The sequence below is a fragment of the Chiloscyllium punctatum genome, chromosome 22, assembly GCF_047496795.1.
Source record: "Chiloscyllium punctatum isolate Juve2018m chromosome 22, sChiPun1.3, whole genome shotgun sequence".
Lineage (NCBI taxonomy): Eukaryota > Metazoa > Chordata > Chondrichthyes > Orectolobiformes > Hemiscylliidae > Chiloscyllium > Chiloscyllium punctatum.
In genome coordinates this window covers 46459860-46474602 of record NC_092760.1, presented here as the reverse complement: position 1 = coordinate 46474602, position 14743 = coordinate 46459860, and the positions used below count along the sequence as shown (strand labels likewise).

At 40.2% G+C, this 14743-nt stretch overlaps 1 protein-coding gene across 1 annotated transcript in view; it reads left to right on the top strand.

The window, feature by feature from the left end:
- Positions 1–14743, top strand: part of otog (otogelin) — a 214952-nt gene that overhangs the window by 162585 nt on the left and 37624 nt on the right. The window contains exon 36 of the mRNA XM_072592880.1: positions 3364–3509. Within this exon, the coding sequence (XP_072448981.1) occupies positions 3364–3509 (146 nt within the window). The remainder of the gene's footprint in view (positions 1–3363; positions 3510–14743) is intronic.

The following is a 14743-nucleotide window of genomic DNA, read 5'->3' as shown; positions in this document are numbered from 1 at the left end:
GACTGGGATGGACGAAGTTAAAAATCACACCACACCAGATTAGAGTCCAACAGGTTTATTTGGAAATACTAGCTTTCGGAGCACTGCTCCTTCATCAGGCGGTTGTGAAGCAGAACCATAGACACAGAATGTATAATGAAAGATTACAGAGTCATGGAAGTAAAATGATATATTTAACAAACATTGGTTGTTTTAATTTATTTATATAGCAATTGAGGTTTGTTAAATATATCATTTTACTTTCATGTCACTGTAACCTTTTGCTATAAATTCTGGGTCTTATGGTCCTGCTTCATAATCGCCTGATGTGCTCTAAAAGCTAGTGCTTCCAAATAAACCTGTTGGACTAAAATCTGGTGTTGTGTGATTTTTAGCTATTGTGATTAGCTTTGCATGATAATATTGTCCTCTTGCAACAATTCTCCAAGAAAAAAACCATGAATATTTTTGACAGTTATTGCCCGAGCTGTGTGTAAAATAGCTCTTAGATATTAGCTTTCATTTTGCCACAGTTTTATGGTTGGCCAGACATGATTGACTCCTTCAGCCACAATGAAACACTTCACTGCCTTAATAAAGGTTCTTTGAATCTACCTTGTTAATTATTTGGTTGCTTTCCCCAATTACAAAATGGAGAAATCCATGAAGCTCAAGAAAACCTATAAGTTTAAGGACTTCAAAGTTACATTTAAAAAGGGTTAAAATTCACAAGTTATGCCAAATTAGACAGAAATAGTCATAATGGGAGAAAGAAAAAGATGACAATGCAAGCAGACTGTTTAAGTTTAACTAAAATACATTAGTTTCAATATAGTTACTATTTCAGTATAAATGTACTCCTGAAATTTGAGTATTTTTGTTAATGCAATTTTTAAAATATTATACAGAGCTGAGCTGAGTCCAGCACATTAATGTAGTCCGAGCGATAAAGCTTTAATACATAAAAAAAGGGAATTGAATTAAGTATGTTTAAGAATAGTAACTTATATAAAATAGACAAGCTAATGTATGTGAATAGTAAAGGCAATAATGATTTACGTGGCTCCAAGAGCTGGATAAACAGAAAACAAAGTTTTGACTCATTTGCCATTACTATTTCTTCAATCCCAAGATGTGTTACATCATGCAATGTAAACAACGAAGCTAAAGGGAAAATAGAAGCAAATTCATCTTTTATAAGATTAATATGGTTATTCTATGCAATTAAGTTAATTGGCTTGCTTATTGAGAGGGCAGATATAATCTACATTTAAGATACTTAGCCAGTGGAGAACTCAGCAATTGGGTTTCCACAATCAGGTCACACAATTTTCTGTTTCACAGAACATGAAATACTGATAATGTTACAGTAATATAGATTAAAAAAAAACTTTTATGTAGCTTTCTCAACTACACCTGATGAATATTCATGAAGCAATCATTACAATGTGCACAAAAATGCGTTCACTTAAGCTTAAGTATGGAAAAGCATCTGTTTGCCTTTTGTACCTTTTGTGTTATGAACTTTAAGGAGAAGGCAATTTAAAAAAAAGCAAGATCAACCACATTTTTCTGCTAATTTTCTGTACCATAACCTCAACAAAAATCCAGAATTGTAATAAAAACCTAAATTCTAAACTGCTTGGTGCCTTTTGAAATAGAAAGTCTATCTGGAAACCTACCAAATTACTTGGCAAGATGTAAAATAAACAGAAACTATGCAGAGGCTGTCATAATTGTCTTGTACAGAACACCTGTCAAAAAGGGGCCTCCTGCTCAACATTAAATTGACGATTGACATTTAAACTTGTGTTAAACACTGCTCCACGAACAAGAAATATCCTCATGTCCATTCTTAACAGATAACAAAATTAGAAAAGGAGGTAGTTTTCACACAACTAAGTGAAAAGAGATGCACATCTCCAAAATTCCAAGCTGATACTCAAGTTTGAACTTCCCAATTTCATGCAAGTGTGTCTCATCATATCTGGTTAGAGGCAATGACTCAAAACATTTGCCCTGATACAGAAGGCACATCAGTCTATTAGTTTCTCATGAGGCGAGCAGACTGCAAAGGACAACCACCAGATGATCCCTGACACCCACACCACTTTGATGGTTGGGTCTAATTTTGTCATAGGAAGGCTGGCCACAATTTTACACCACCTACTAATATCTTGCTGTTTCAGAGGATAGAGTGTTGAATTGACCTGATGCCCATTTAAAGTGAACCTCTAACTTGTTAGCTCGGAGCTGTCTTTTAACTTAACAATTATTATAACCCATTTTTGAATTGTGTTATCTCCTGCCACGCCATTAAGATTTAGTTGTGCTGCAATGAAGTTCTGCAAGCATAAAGGTGAGAACAATATATTGCTTTTTCTTTATCTTAAAATGATACAATGCTACAGATCATTCCTACTGCCTCAGCATTGGAAACATTCCCATCCTCCACTGCACATGCTGTGGCTTCAATCATAAAAGAACAACAACCAACTGTATTTCTGAACAGCCACAAACAGAATTCTTATTTTACCCTGGTAACAAGTGATAACCTATTTTCTGGTAACTGCTTTGACACCGGACCCAGTTTCTTGCACATCACCATCTTCCCATCTTGTTCACAAATTGCTGCTTCTTGCACTCAGCATGCTCATTTCATGAAGCTGATTCTCAAAATTCATAAGCCTCTTCAGAAATCATATATTAGTTCATTTCCATATCTGCATGACACATCGGCTCAAAGAGAAACCAAAGCAACAAGTTTGAGAATCTGTCCATATTCCCAATTAAAGCATCAATGTCCTGGCTCTAATCAATAACAGCAGATAAATCTGAAATAGAACAGAGGCAGCAAGTCCTGCAACCATATTGTTGTTGCACTGCCATCATATTGCCACCTGAAAACGGGGTAAAAATATACCCCACAAATAAAGAATGGCAGTATTGCTACTTTATGACAATGACTTTTTTAAAATAATACCATGCAAGAGAGTGGTTAACCAGTTACTCAATAATGAAGAAAGTGTTTGTGTTATTGGCTGCTGCTGTCGTCTAGATTTGAAGATTTGTGCGTATGTGTTACATGTTTTTGCATTTTTTAAATATTTGCCATCTTTCTTGACCTACGTATGCTGCTTAAAATGTATATCATTGATATTAAGTAGAAGTTTAAAAAGGTTTTGCTAACATTTTGTAATTATACTTGTACCGATTTAAGTCGTTGTAAAAACATCATTATATGATTTGACTATGATGTGAAAGTACTTTCGCAGACTTGTTTCTCCCCCCACAGCCCCCCCTAAACAGCAATCATCCTCCTTTGAAGCTCAATTTACTGGGAACTAGATTTTAATAACAGCATAAGCTATTTAATTTTTGTAGGTCGATGTTCTATTCTCGCTAATCTACACATAATTACATTCGACGGAAGTGGCTTTGGCCTTTCTGGAGCTGCCTCATACATTATTGCTTCACTGGCAAATGAAACCATTATTGTAGGGATCAGCAAATGTCTCAGCAGCCAGATGGTAAGTGTTCAAGATAATGTAAACCCCTGAGAATCCATGTTGCCTCACAGCATAAAATGCAAGGTTGCCTGAATTTCTCCAGCTTTCTAATTCTTAAACATCCCTCATCTTTCAACACTATTACCTTACTTTTAATCAAGTGTGGCTTGGAAGCCAACTTCAATTAAAGGAATTCCTTGGCGTCTATTTTAATAATTCAGTGCAATGTTACTACACTGGTATTTGTTATAAGAAAAATAACATTGACATGAATGTAATCCATTTGCCTTGGTATGAAGAAGTTCGCAGCTGGTTCACTTGAGCTCTGCAGCAAGTGTTAAGAGGTTGTATGTCATCTGCATAACCATTGGGAACACTGCAGACCAGATCTTCTTTGGCAAGTTTCCCCATTCTTCTACTGGTGCTGTCTCTTGCTGTTCAGTTCAGAAGTACTGGAAACCCTGCTCAAGTGACCATTCTGCATCAGTCAGCTGAGACAGTGAGCAGTATGCCAGCCTGTTTCATTATGGTGGGCATTGCAACCAAGCCTGATTCTCTCTGCTCAGCCAATGCCCACATGTTCTAACAAAGAAGCTCTCAGATGATATTCAGGAAGAGGAATCCTGGTTCAGTCCCTCCTCACCCCCTGATGTAAATTGTAATACATCAAGAGGCTGAGAGGGTGATCGATAGAAGCTACAGGGACATAGTTACGCCAGAGAACAGAGGTAGCTGGGTAACAGTTAGAGGTGGGAAGGGGAAGAAACAGGCAGTGCAGGGTTCCCCTGTGGTCGTTACCCTAAAAAATAAGTATGCAGCTTTGGAAACTGTTGGGGGGGACAGCCTTGCAGGTGTAAGCTGCAGTGAAGGGGTCTGTGGCTCTGAGATTCAGAAGGGAAAGGGGGAGAAGAGGAGAGCGCTAGTTATAGGGGACTCTCTAGTTAGAGGGACGGACAGGCGGTTCTGTGGACATGAGCGAGACTCTCGGCTGGTTTGTTGCCTCCCGGGTGCTAGGGTCCGAGACGTCTCGGACCGTGTCTTCAGAATCCTTAAGGGGGAGGGTGTGCAGCCAGAAGTCGTGGTACACATTGGCACCAACGACATAGGTAGGAAGAGGGGTGGGGAGGTCATTCAAGAGCTCAAGGAGTTAGGCTGGAAGCTAAAAGCTAGGACAGACAGAGTCGTCATCTCTGGGTTGTTGCCGGTGCCACGTGACAGAGAGGCAAAGAATAGGGAGAGAGTGCAGTTGAACACGTGGCTGCAAGGATGGTGTAGGAGGGAGGGCTTCAGATATTTGGACAATTGGACTGCATTCTGGGGAAGGTGGGACCTGTATAAACAGGACGGGTTGCACCTGAACCAGAAGGGCACCAATATCCTGGGGGGTAGGTTTGCTAGCACTCTTCGGGGGGGGGTTTAAACTAATTTGGCAGGGGGATGGGATCCGGACTTGTAGTCCAGCAAGTAAGCTAGCTGTGTGTCAGGATGTCCAAGACTGTAGGGAGGCTGTGGAGAAGGTAGCACTGACAGGGAATACTTGCGGACACAGAGATGGGCTCAAGTGCGTATACTTCAATGCAAGGAGTATCAGAAATAAGGTGGGTGAACTTAAGGCGTGGATCGGCACCTGGGACTACGATGTTGTGGCCATCACGGAAACATGGATAGATGAGGGACAGGAATGGCTGTTGGAGGTTCCTGGTTACAGATGTTTCAGTAAGATTAGGGAGGGTGGTAAAAAAGGAGGGGGGGTGGCATTGCTAATTAGAAATGGTATAACGGCTGCAGAAAGGAAGTTTGAGGGGGATCTGCCTCTGGAGGTAGTATGGGCTGAAGTCAGAAATAGGAAAGGTGCAGTCACCTTGTTGGGTGTTTATTATAGGCCCCCCAATAGCAGCAGAGATGTGGAGAAACAGATTGGGAAACAGATTTTGGAAAGGTGCAGAAGCCACAGGGTCGTAGTCATGGGCGACTTCAACTTCCCAAATATTGATTGGAAGCTCTTTCGATCAAGTAGATTGGATGGGGCGGTGTTTGTGCAGTGTGTCCAGGAAGCTTTTCTAACGCAGTATGTAGATTGTCCAACCAGAGGGGAGGCCATATTGGATTTGGTACTCGGTAACGAACCGGGACAAGTGGTGGGCTTGTTGGTGGGTGAACATTTTGGTGATGGCGACCACAATTCTGTGACTTTCACCTTGGTCATGGAGAGAGATAGGTGCGCACAACAAGGTAGATTTTACAATCGGGGGAAGGGAAATTACGATGCTGTAAGACAGGATTTGAGGAGCATACGTTGGGAGCATAGGCTGTTAGGTAAGGATGTGGTGGAAATGTGGGACTTTTTCAAGGAGCAGATACGACGTGTCCTTGATATGTATGTACCGATCAGGCAGGAAAGAAATGGTCGTGTGAGGGAGCCTTGGTTGACGAGGGAGGTTGAATGTCTAGTAAAGAGGAAGAAGGAGGCTTACATAAGGTTGAGGAAACAAGGTTCAGACAGAGCAGTGGAGGGATACAGGATAGCCAGAAGGGACCTGAAGAAAGGGATTAGGAGAGCTAAGAGAGGGCATGAAAAATCCCTGGCGGATAGGATCAAGGATAACCCCAAGGCATTCTATGCATATGTGAGAAACCTGAGAATGACGAGAACGAGGGTAGGTCCGATCAAGGACAGTGGTGGGAGACTGTGTATTGAGTCGGAAGAGATAGGAGAGGTCTTGAACAAGTACTTCTCTTCAGTATTTACGAACGAGAGGGACCGTATTGTTGAAGAGGAGAGTGTGAAACGGACTGATAAGCTAGAAGAGATACCTGTTAGGAAGGAAGATGTGTTGGACATTTTGAACAACTTGAGGATAGACAAATCCCCCGGGCCTGACGGGATATATCCTAGGATTATGTGGGAAGCAAGAGAGGAAATTGCAGTACCGTTGGCAATGATCTTCTCGTCTTCACTGGCAACTGGGGTGGTACCAGGGGACTGGAGAGTAGCGAATGTTGTGCCCCTGTTCAAAAAGGGAATAGGGATAACCCCGGGAATTACAGGCCAGTTAGTCTTACTTCTGTGGCAGGCAAAGTAATGGAAAGGGTACTAAGGGATAGGATTTACGAGTATCTGGAAAGACACTGCTTGATTAGGGACAGCCAGCACGGATTTGTGAAGGGTAGGTCTTGCCTTACAAGTCTTATTGAATTCTTCGAGGAGGTGACCAAGCATGTGGATGAGGGTAGAGCAGTGGATGTAGTGTACATGGATTTTAGTAAGGCATTTGATAAGGTTCCCCATGGTAGGCTTATGCGGAAAGTCAGGAGGCATGGGATAGAGGGAAATTTGGCCAATTGGATAGAAAACTGGCTAACCGGTAGAAGTCAGAGAGTGGTGGTAGATGGTAAATATTCAGCATGGAGTCCAGTTACAAGTGGAGTTCCGCAGGGATCAGTTCTGGGTCCTCTGCTGTTTGTAATTTTTATTAATGACTTAGAGGAGGGAGTCGAAGGGTGGGTCAGTAAATTTGCAGATGATACAAAGATAGGTGGAGTTGTGGACAGTGAGGAGGGCTGTTGTCGGCTGCAGAGGGACTTAGATAGGATGCAGAGCTGGGCTGAGGAGTGGCAGATGGAGTTCAACCCTGCCAAGTGTGAGGTTGTCCATTTTGGAAGAACAAATAAGAATGCGGAATACAGGGTTAATGGTAGGGTTCTTGGTCAGGTGGAGGAACAGAGGGATCTTGGGGTCTATGTACATAGATCTTTGAAGGTTGCCACTCAGGTGGATAGAGTTTGTAAGAAGGCCTATGGAGTATTATCGTTCATTAGCAGAGGGATTGAATTCAAGAGTCGTGAGGTGATGTTGCAGCTGTACAGGACTTTGGTTAGGCCACATTTGGAGTACTGTGTGCAGTTCTGGTCGCCTCACTTTAGGAAAGATGTGGAAGCTTTGGAGAGGGTGCAGAGAAGATTTACCAGGATGTTGCCTGGAATGGAGAGTAGGTCGTACGAGGATAGGTTGAGAGTTCTCGGCCTTTTCTCGTTGGAACGGCGAAGGATGAGGGGTGACTTGATAGAGGTTTATAAGATGATCAGCGGAATAGATAGAGTAGACAGTCAGAAACTTTTTCCCCGGGTACAACAGAGTGTTACAAGGGGACATAAATTTAAGGTGAAGGGTGGAAGGTATAGGGGAGATGTCAGGGGTGGGTTCTTTACCCAGAGAGTGGTGGGGGCATGGAATGCGCTGCCCGAGGGAGTGGTAGAGTCAGATTCATTGGCGACCTTTAAGCGGCATTTGGATAGGTACATGGATGGGTGCTTAATCTAGGATAGAAGTTCGGCACAACATCGTGGGCCGAAGGGCCTGTTCTGTGCTGTATTGTTCTATGTTCTATGTTCTACCCCTACTCTTCCACCAGTTTCAATGGAAAGTCAGAATACATGAGAGATCAAACATGTTAGCTTGTAAGTAGTTAGCTTTTCTGTTGCTGTAAAAGCTTATTCATATTGTTCTCATTGCATGTATTTATCATCAAATTTTATTTCCAGAATATAAATCAGTTTCTGGTTTTAAATCACCTATTACACTATTATTACTATATGTTGAAAAAGCAAAAATGATTAAGGGCACAGGCATTGTGGAGACTTCAATATACTTTAGTACTTCCTATCTGTAGGTTAAATGTTGATGGAAAAGATGGTGCATTGCAATTGACAGTTATGTCTCCTGGAGTAAGTATTTGCTTCTCCAACCTTTAGGAAAGAAATCAACCCATAGTTTATTTTTAATGTTTCCTGCCACCATTGGGTTTGGATAGGTGGAAGTTCCATTTCAGTTTTAGTATAATTTCAGCTATTGAACTGTGAGAATGTAGTGCAGGCTTACAGCATTTATAAACAAAGATTTGTACATTGTAAACAAATCAGAAATGAATCATCTTTGGTTTAAATGCAAGGAGTGATTTTCAACTTCCAGTGGTGGAAAGCTGTTGTCAGTGTGTGCAATTTTAATTGTTCTATCGCACATGGCCATACTTTCAGCTCCCTACACTCTACTCTCTGGAATTTCATTCCTTCTGGACTCTCCTTTAAGATGTTTCTTGAGATCAAAGTTTTGGCCACGTGTCTTAATGTCTAATATCTCCATAAAGGGTTTTCTTTTTTGACTGCTTCTTTGGAACACATTAAAGCCATTTCTGAGATGATTTTACATTGGAAAACTTGGATTGCTGTAGTCCTAAACATGCATTAAGTGATATCGTGAACCTAACATCATCCTGCCGGACTGTCATAAGCACCAAGATCAGCAGCCCACTTACCCAATAAACACTTTAAAAGATCTGATTAACATGTGATTAAGATACCTTCAAATCCAAATGAACTGGGATAAAGCATTGCCCACGCCATAGTGCATTGGGTACAGAAGAGACATAACTGGTGGGATTTGTACTTTCATTGACAGTAACTGTTGAAAAAGCAGAGATAAAAGCTGAAAGTGTGATCATGTCTAACTTTGGTGGAAGAGTCTGCTGAGACTTAGGCAGTGTGTGACATTTTACTTTTCATAGCATTTTCATTGCATCAATTCCTTTGGGTAGGAGCTGAAATTATTGGCTCTCATCATGATTGAGCAGTACACATTTTGGTGCTGGAGTTTGTACATTTTGTTAAAGGTGCCACCTCCAATGAGGGGGAGAAAGAGAGGCAGGTGTGCCATGAGGTACAGGAAGCTTGGAAACCTCCTGAAGAAAGAAAGGGCTGTGAAGTGGCAGCAATGGGTAGGCAAAGGCCTCAAATATGTCTACAGGATCAGAATGTCTTACCTGTAGATGATGGAGTGCTGAAGGCTTTGCCTCTCGAGAGAGACTGTCACATCCCTCTGTGATGTCTTTGATTGAGAGAGCCTTGAGTTGTACAGGTGGTGAGCCAATGCTTCTAGCCTTACAAGTAACAATGACATTGAGCTTCTTTGCCTTGGAAACATTCCAGGCAACCTGGAGATATCAGTGGGGCCTGCAACACTTCACTAAATTAAGAAATTCACTGATGCCGTGTTTGGGTGTGCCTGTCAGTATATGGGTTTTTATATCTGACAACACAAGTCAAGTGGACAGAGCCAGAGCCTCTGTGTATCCGTCACTGGTTATCAGCAGGTATAATGGTAATTGATTGTACCAATGTAACGATAAAAGCCAGGGGCATTCATACACTGAAAAGGATGCACTCAATAAATGTGCACGTGTGTATGATCACAATCATACAATAGGGTGCATGACTGTCCACATTATGGTTAGGAAGCAGCCACAATCTTAGACATGCCTAGATACCAAAGACATAGAAGCTTTGGATGGCTGGTGACCAATAGTACCCATTAAAATGAATGGCTGATGACTCCAGTAAGGATGGAGCCTCTATGCGTATATAATGATGGACTCTCTTGTTAAAACCCAAAGGACGTAATGGTAGAAGATATCTATCACCTAAGTGCTTACTCTTTTAAGTGACCTTCTACAATTGACCCCAAGCCAAAAGAAACATTTGGACATCCGTTTTTTTCAAAATTGTGTTAAAGAGAGAGGCTTAGAGGAGCATCTCGTCAGAGAGAAACCATTTTGAGGGAGACCTGACTGGGCTATTGGTCTCTTGCATTGAAGAAATCCAAAACTAAACCACTTACTTTCAGTTTCACAGTATTTGAGGCTATGCAAGTGAAGCTATAGGAGTTAAGTAAATGAGACAAACATAAATAAACTTGTGAATTTGCAACTACATTACTTAGTTTGCCTTGGTGTAGTCAAAATGACATCATATTCCGCATAAACTCGGTATAATGATTTACACATTGTTGGAATTTCTACTGTTCCTGATGAGGGAACACCTCAAATGAAGGCTAATGTTACAGGCAAAGCTTCAATACACAGTGGGTCAAAAACTTTTCTTAGTTGGATTGAAGCAGTGTTTCTTTTAAAATGAGGGTCAAGTTTAATCATGTCCTCACATCATGTATCTAATCAGATTCAACCAAACCAATCCACTCATCGTTTCATTAATTATGTGTTTACTTATCGGGAACACCTGGTTCACTGCACAAATTAGGTCTTAATCGCATGTTATTGAATGTCTTTGCTACATAGCTATAGTATAACAGCAGTTGGAAGGGGGTCCTGATTATTATAGTGCATCTATTAACAATATTTATGGAAAAAGCCAGGATGTTTGGTGTCATGAGAAAAATATGTGAAGTTTTTAAATTAAGTCATATCCATTCACACAATTCCTACTTTATTGAACATGGTTCAGATTTTGCTTAATTTTTTTTTGCTACTACATCCTTCCTCTTTGAATTTGGCTGGGTATTTGATACATTTTATAATTCAAGTTCAATACGACCATTTTATAAACAGTGATTTACTACAGTTTCACTTCCAATCTCAACTTTCATCACAGCTTGAAAGGAGAAGTCAAATGACTTGCAATATAAGATCCTAAGTCTTTGACATTCAGCTGACCCACAATGATAATCTATAAAAGTTGTCTCTGTTGGTAAACTGAGGGCTGAATTTTGAGCTGTTTCCCTGCTAAGATGCTGAGGATCAGGAGCAACCACAGGCTGTTAGCAACCTATAAGCTACACACCAGCTCAAATTGCAGAGAAAACCCATTGCATTTTCCTTCTCTGTCTAAATTTTATTGTATTATTGCAGTGGCTCAGTGGTTAGCACTGCTACCTCATAGCACTAGGGACTCTGGTTCAATTCCAGCCTTGGGCGACTGCCTGTTTGGAGCTTGCACGTTCTCCCATGTCTGTGTGGGTTTCCTCTGGGTTTACTTTTTTACACTCTCAGTCCAAAAAATGTGCAGGTTAGGAGGATTGACCATGTTAAAATGCTCATAGTGTCCATGAATGTGCAGGTTAGGTGGATTGACCATGTTAAAATATTCATAGTGTCCATGAATGTGCAGGTTAGGTAAATTAGCCATTGGAAATGCAGGGTTACAGGGATAGGTTGGGATGTCTTTGGATGCTCAGTGGGGCTGAAGCAATAGTATGTCTAATTTCTTCTTTGGCTCATGGACTTTGGAGGTTTGTGCATGTCCGAAAAATAAAGTCACTGTTTTGGCACACAGAACAGTGTGGCATGGAAACTTGGAGCAGGACAGCTTAGAGGGAAGCCTGACTTAACTTAGAACCCATCCCTGAATGAATATCATACCTTCGGGCTAGTTTTGTTTAAGTCAAGTTTCATAAACTGGTTGATTTCCCATCTCTGCTTTGTGTTTTGCCACTTCCAATTCTGACCTTCTTAAATGAACACAGGCTAGTACATCTTAACCAGCTTGGATTTGTTTACCAGACTCCCACAAGGGTTTTACATTTGAAAATTTCAAACCTCGTACTAACGTATACTCCTAAAATATGTGAATCATGAAATGTGACATATTTGCAAAACATATTCAAGATACACTATCAATCACAAAATTATCTGAGTGCAGAATAGAACCATTTGGCCAGTTGCATTTGCACTGTTTCCTGAAATGAATATTTTACTTGATGCCATTGCCATCTAATTCTGCACATTACTCCTTCACAAGTAACAGTCAAACTCTCTTTAAATGCCTTGATTGAACCTTTCAGACATGACATTCCAGACACTAACTGCTTTGTGCATGAAAAAAGTCTTTTTACCATATCACTTTTGGTTTTGTTGATAGTTACTTTAAGTCTGTACCCCTATGCTATCACTTCTTTCATGAGTGAGAACAGTTTTTTTTTCCTTCCAGGTAGTGTGGCCAGACCCCTCATGGTTTTGAATACCTGCATTTACTTTCTTTTCAACATTCTCCAAACAGACATTTGATGTTCATAACTAATGTTTCTCATACTTGGAACCATTCTCATAACTCCCTCTTACGTTCTTGCAAATGCCTTCACATCTTTCCTAAAGTGTAGCACATTCCAGCTAAGGCTGAACTGGTCTGCTGCACAATTTCAACATCATCTCCCTGCTTTTGTTCCTGATGTCCCTCTTAGTAAGGCCTAAAATAGGTGGCAGATTCCCATAGGCAACTGTTATAACCAGATCAGGAGAGATAGACGAGTACTTCTCATTTTAACTCCCACCCTTTGTCAGCTGCAACAAAGATTTTTTTCATTATTTTTAGCATACAGTTATATCACGCATCAATTAAAGCTGAGCTTGCCATTTGACCAGAACCAAATTGGAACACAATTAAAAACTCACATGTGAAAGAAAAGAATTTTATTACTTATGAACTCCCAAAAAAGTAATAAAATATGGTATGATTTATAGCCTCAGCAATAACAATATTTAAGGATATCGTTTGAATTCTCAATGAATGAGTATTTCTCCAAGATTTTATTTATGACTGGAAGTTGTCCTTTGAGAGAGACTGAGAGAAATCGGGAAAGAGAACAAGCCTTTCAGTTCTACTGTTATAAATTTTTATATTCTTCTCTCTGTTTTACCTCAAAACTGTTGCTTGAAATGTAGTTCATTTGTGTATTTCCATATCTGGCTTTCGTTTCTTTTCCAAAGTGGACAATCTGTAAGCAAGTCTTTTATCCCAATATGTGTAGCTAGCAGATATGTGTAAATAAAACAGGAGACACCGATTTGAGTGACTGGTTTTAGTTATTTTGTTAGTTCAATTTCAGTTCAGGTTGGATCTTGTTTATTGATGGTTTCATGAAACCTGGCTCAACCTAGCAAAGTGATCACAGTGGCCATCTCAAGTCAGTTTTGATCCTTTTTTAAAAATTCATTTTAGTCCATGAATGATCCCAGGTATTAAAACTTAGATGATAGAAGTTGAACCTTATCACTAATACTACAATACAACATATTTACCATTCCAAAAAAAGCTGCTGCAGGTGGAAGAGCTGTGCCTGAAGGATTGACTCAAGGAGTTTACGCCTGAGCTACGTCCTCTCTAACATGAATGTTTGCAATCAGTCATTCAAAAGATGTCACAATCACACTGCCAGACTATCCGTTCAGCTTCTTACAGACTGGCATGTGTTTGTAGTTTGTGACAAGCTTCCACTTGCTTACAAATCAAATGGCTTGGATACATTATTGAGCAAAAATATGACTGGGAGCTGGGCTTCCTTCTGTTCAATTCCAGTTAACCCCATACGTAGTGCACTAGTGGGCAGGGCAATCCTAGTTTGACAGATAACAAAGCTTAATACTAGTTTGAGATGGTGACATTTCACCCAAACCATTGTGCACACTTGGGATCTAAGTAAAACTGCATTTGACCTTTCTGAACTGGTAACTGCAGTGTCATTATTGCAAAAAGGATGTGAATTCTAATTGGATAAGCTGCAATTCTTTTGTTTTAATTTCCTGTTGCTTGGTTCAAATTCATTTATCACATAACTATTGGTTTCAGTATGGATCAGGCATCCTGCTAACATAAACTATTTCTATTCTATCCTGCCTGTATTGCATTTGACAAGCCCTTACATCATATATGAGTAAAAAGCTTTGAAGGAATGATTATGACAGAGCAACTTGTTACAGATTTTTCATGTGTTTGGAAATATTAGTGATACCTTATTAAATTTCTTTAGGTTTTTATTTCAGCATTATTCAATGGTATCCTGTTCTATACCACACTGTTTCTTAAAATGTTTCTAAAGCATGTTCAAATATTCCAGTACCTGGTTGGCTCAATTAACTCAGGAATGCTGTTGAGCAAACACTTCACCCGGGTTCCTCCTCTGTGCAGTGTAATCTAAATATTGTTTAGTGTAGTACACGATGCTGCTCCATTTGATGGGCTGCTAAAGTAATGCATGTTGGAGCCCTCCATCTGTAGACTGTGAAAAAAGTACTCATATGCATGATAGCATTCAAAACCTTGCAAAGATAGTCCCTCTGCAAAGAATAAATATTTATATTTAAGCTTGCATTTTTAAATATGTTTGCAATAGCTTTGAATATTTTTGACTGTAAATGTCCTTAGGTTTTGCTCAATCCTTCAGCAATGCTGACAACTAATAAGGACTTATTCATCCTTATGCATCTGGTACTTATGCATCTGGTACTCTGGAGCAGGCCCAGTTCATGAGAAAAATCAATAATTTTCATCATTGTCTGCAAATCAAACGGGCCAGCCCTCCTATTAACAGGAAACCCTCTTGTTTCTGAGTCAGAAATTCGTAGTTTGAGCATTCATGATAAATTAAAGCAATAATGTGGGCTGATATTTTACTACATCACATCATACTCAAA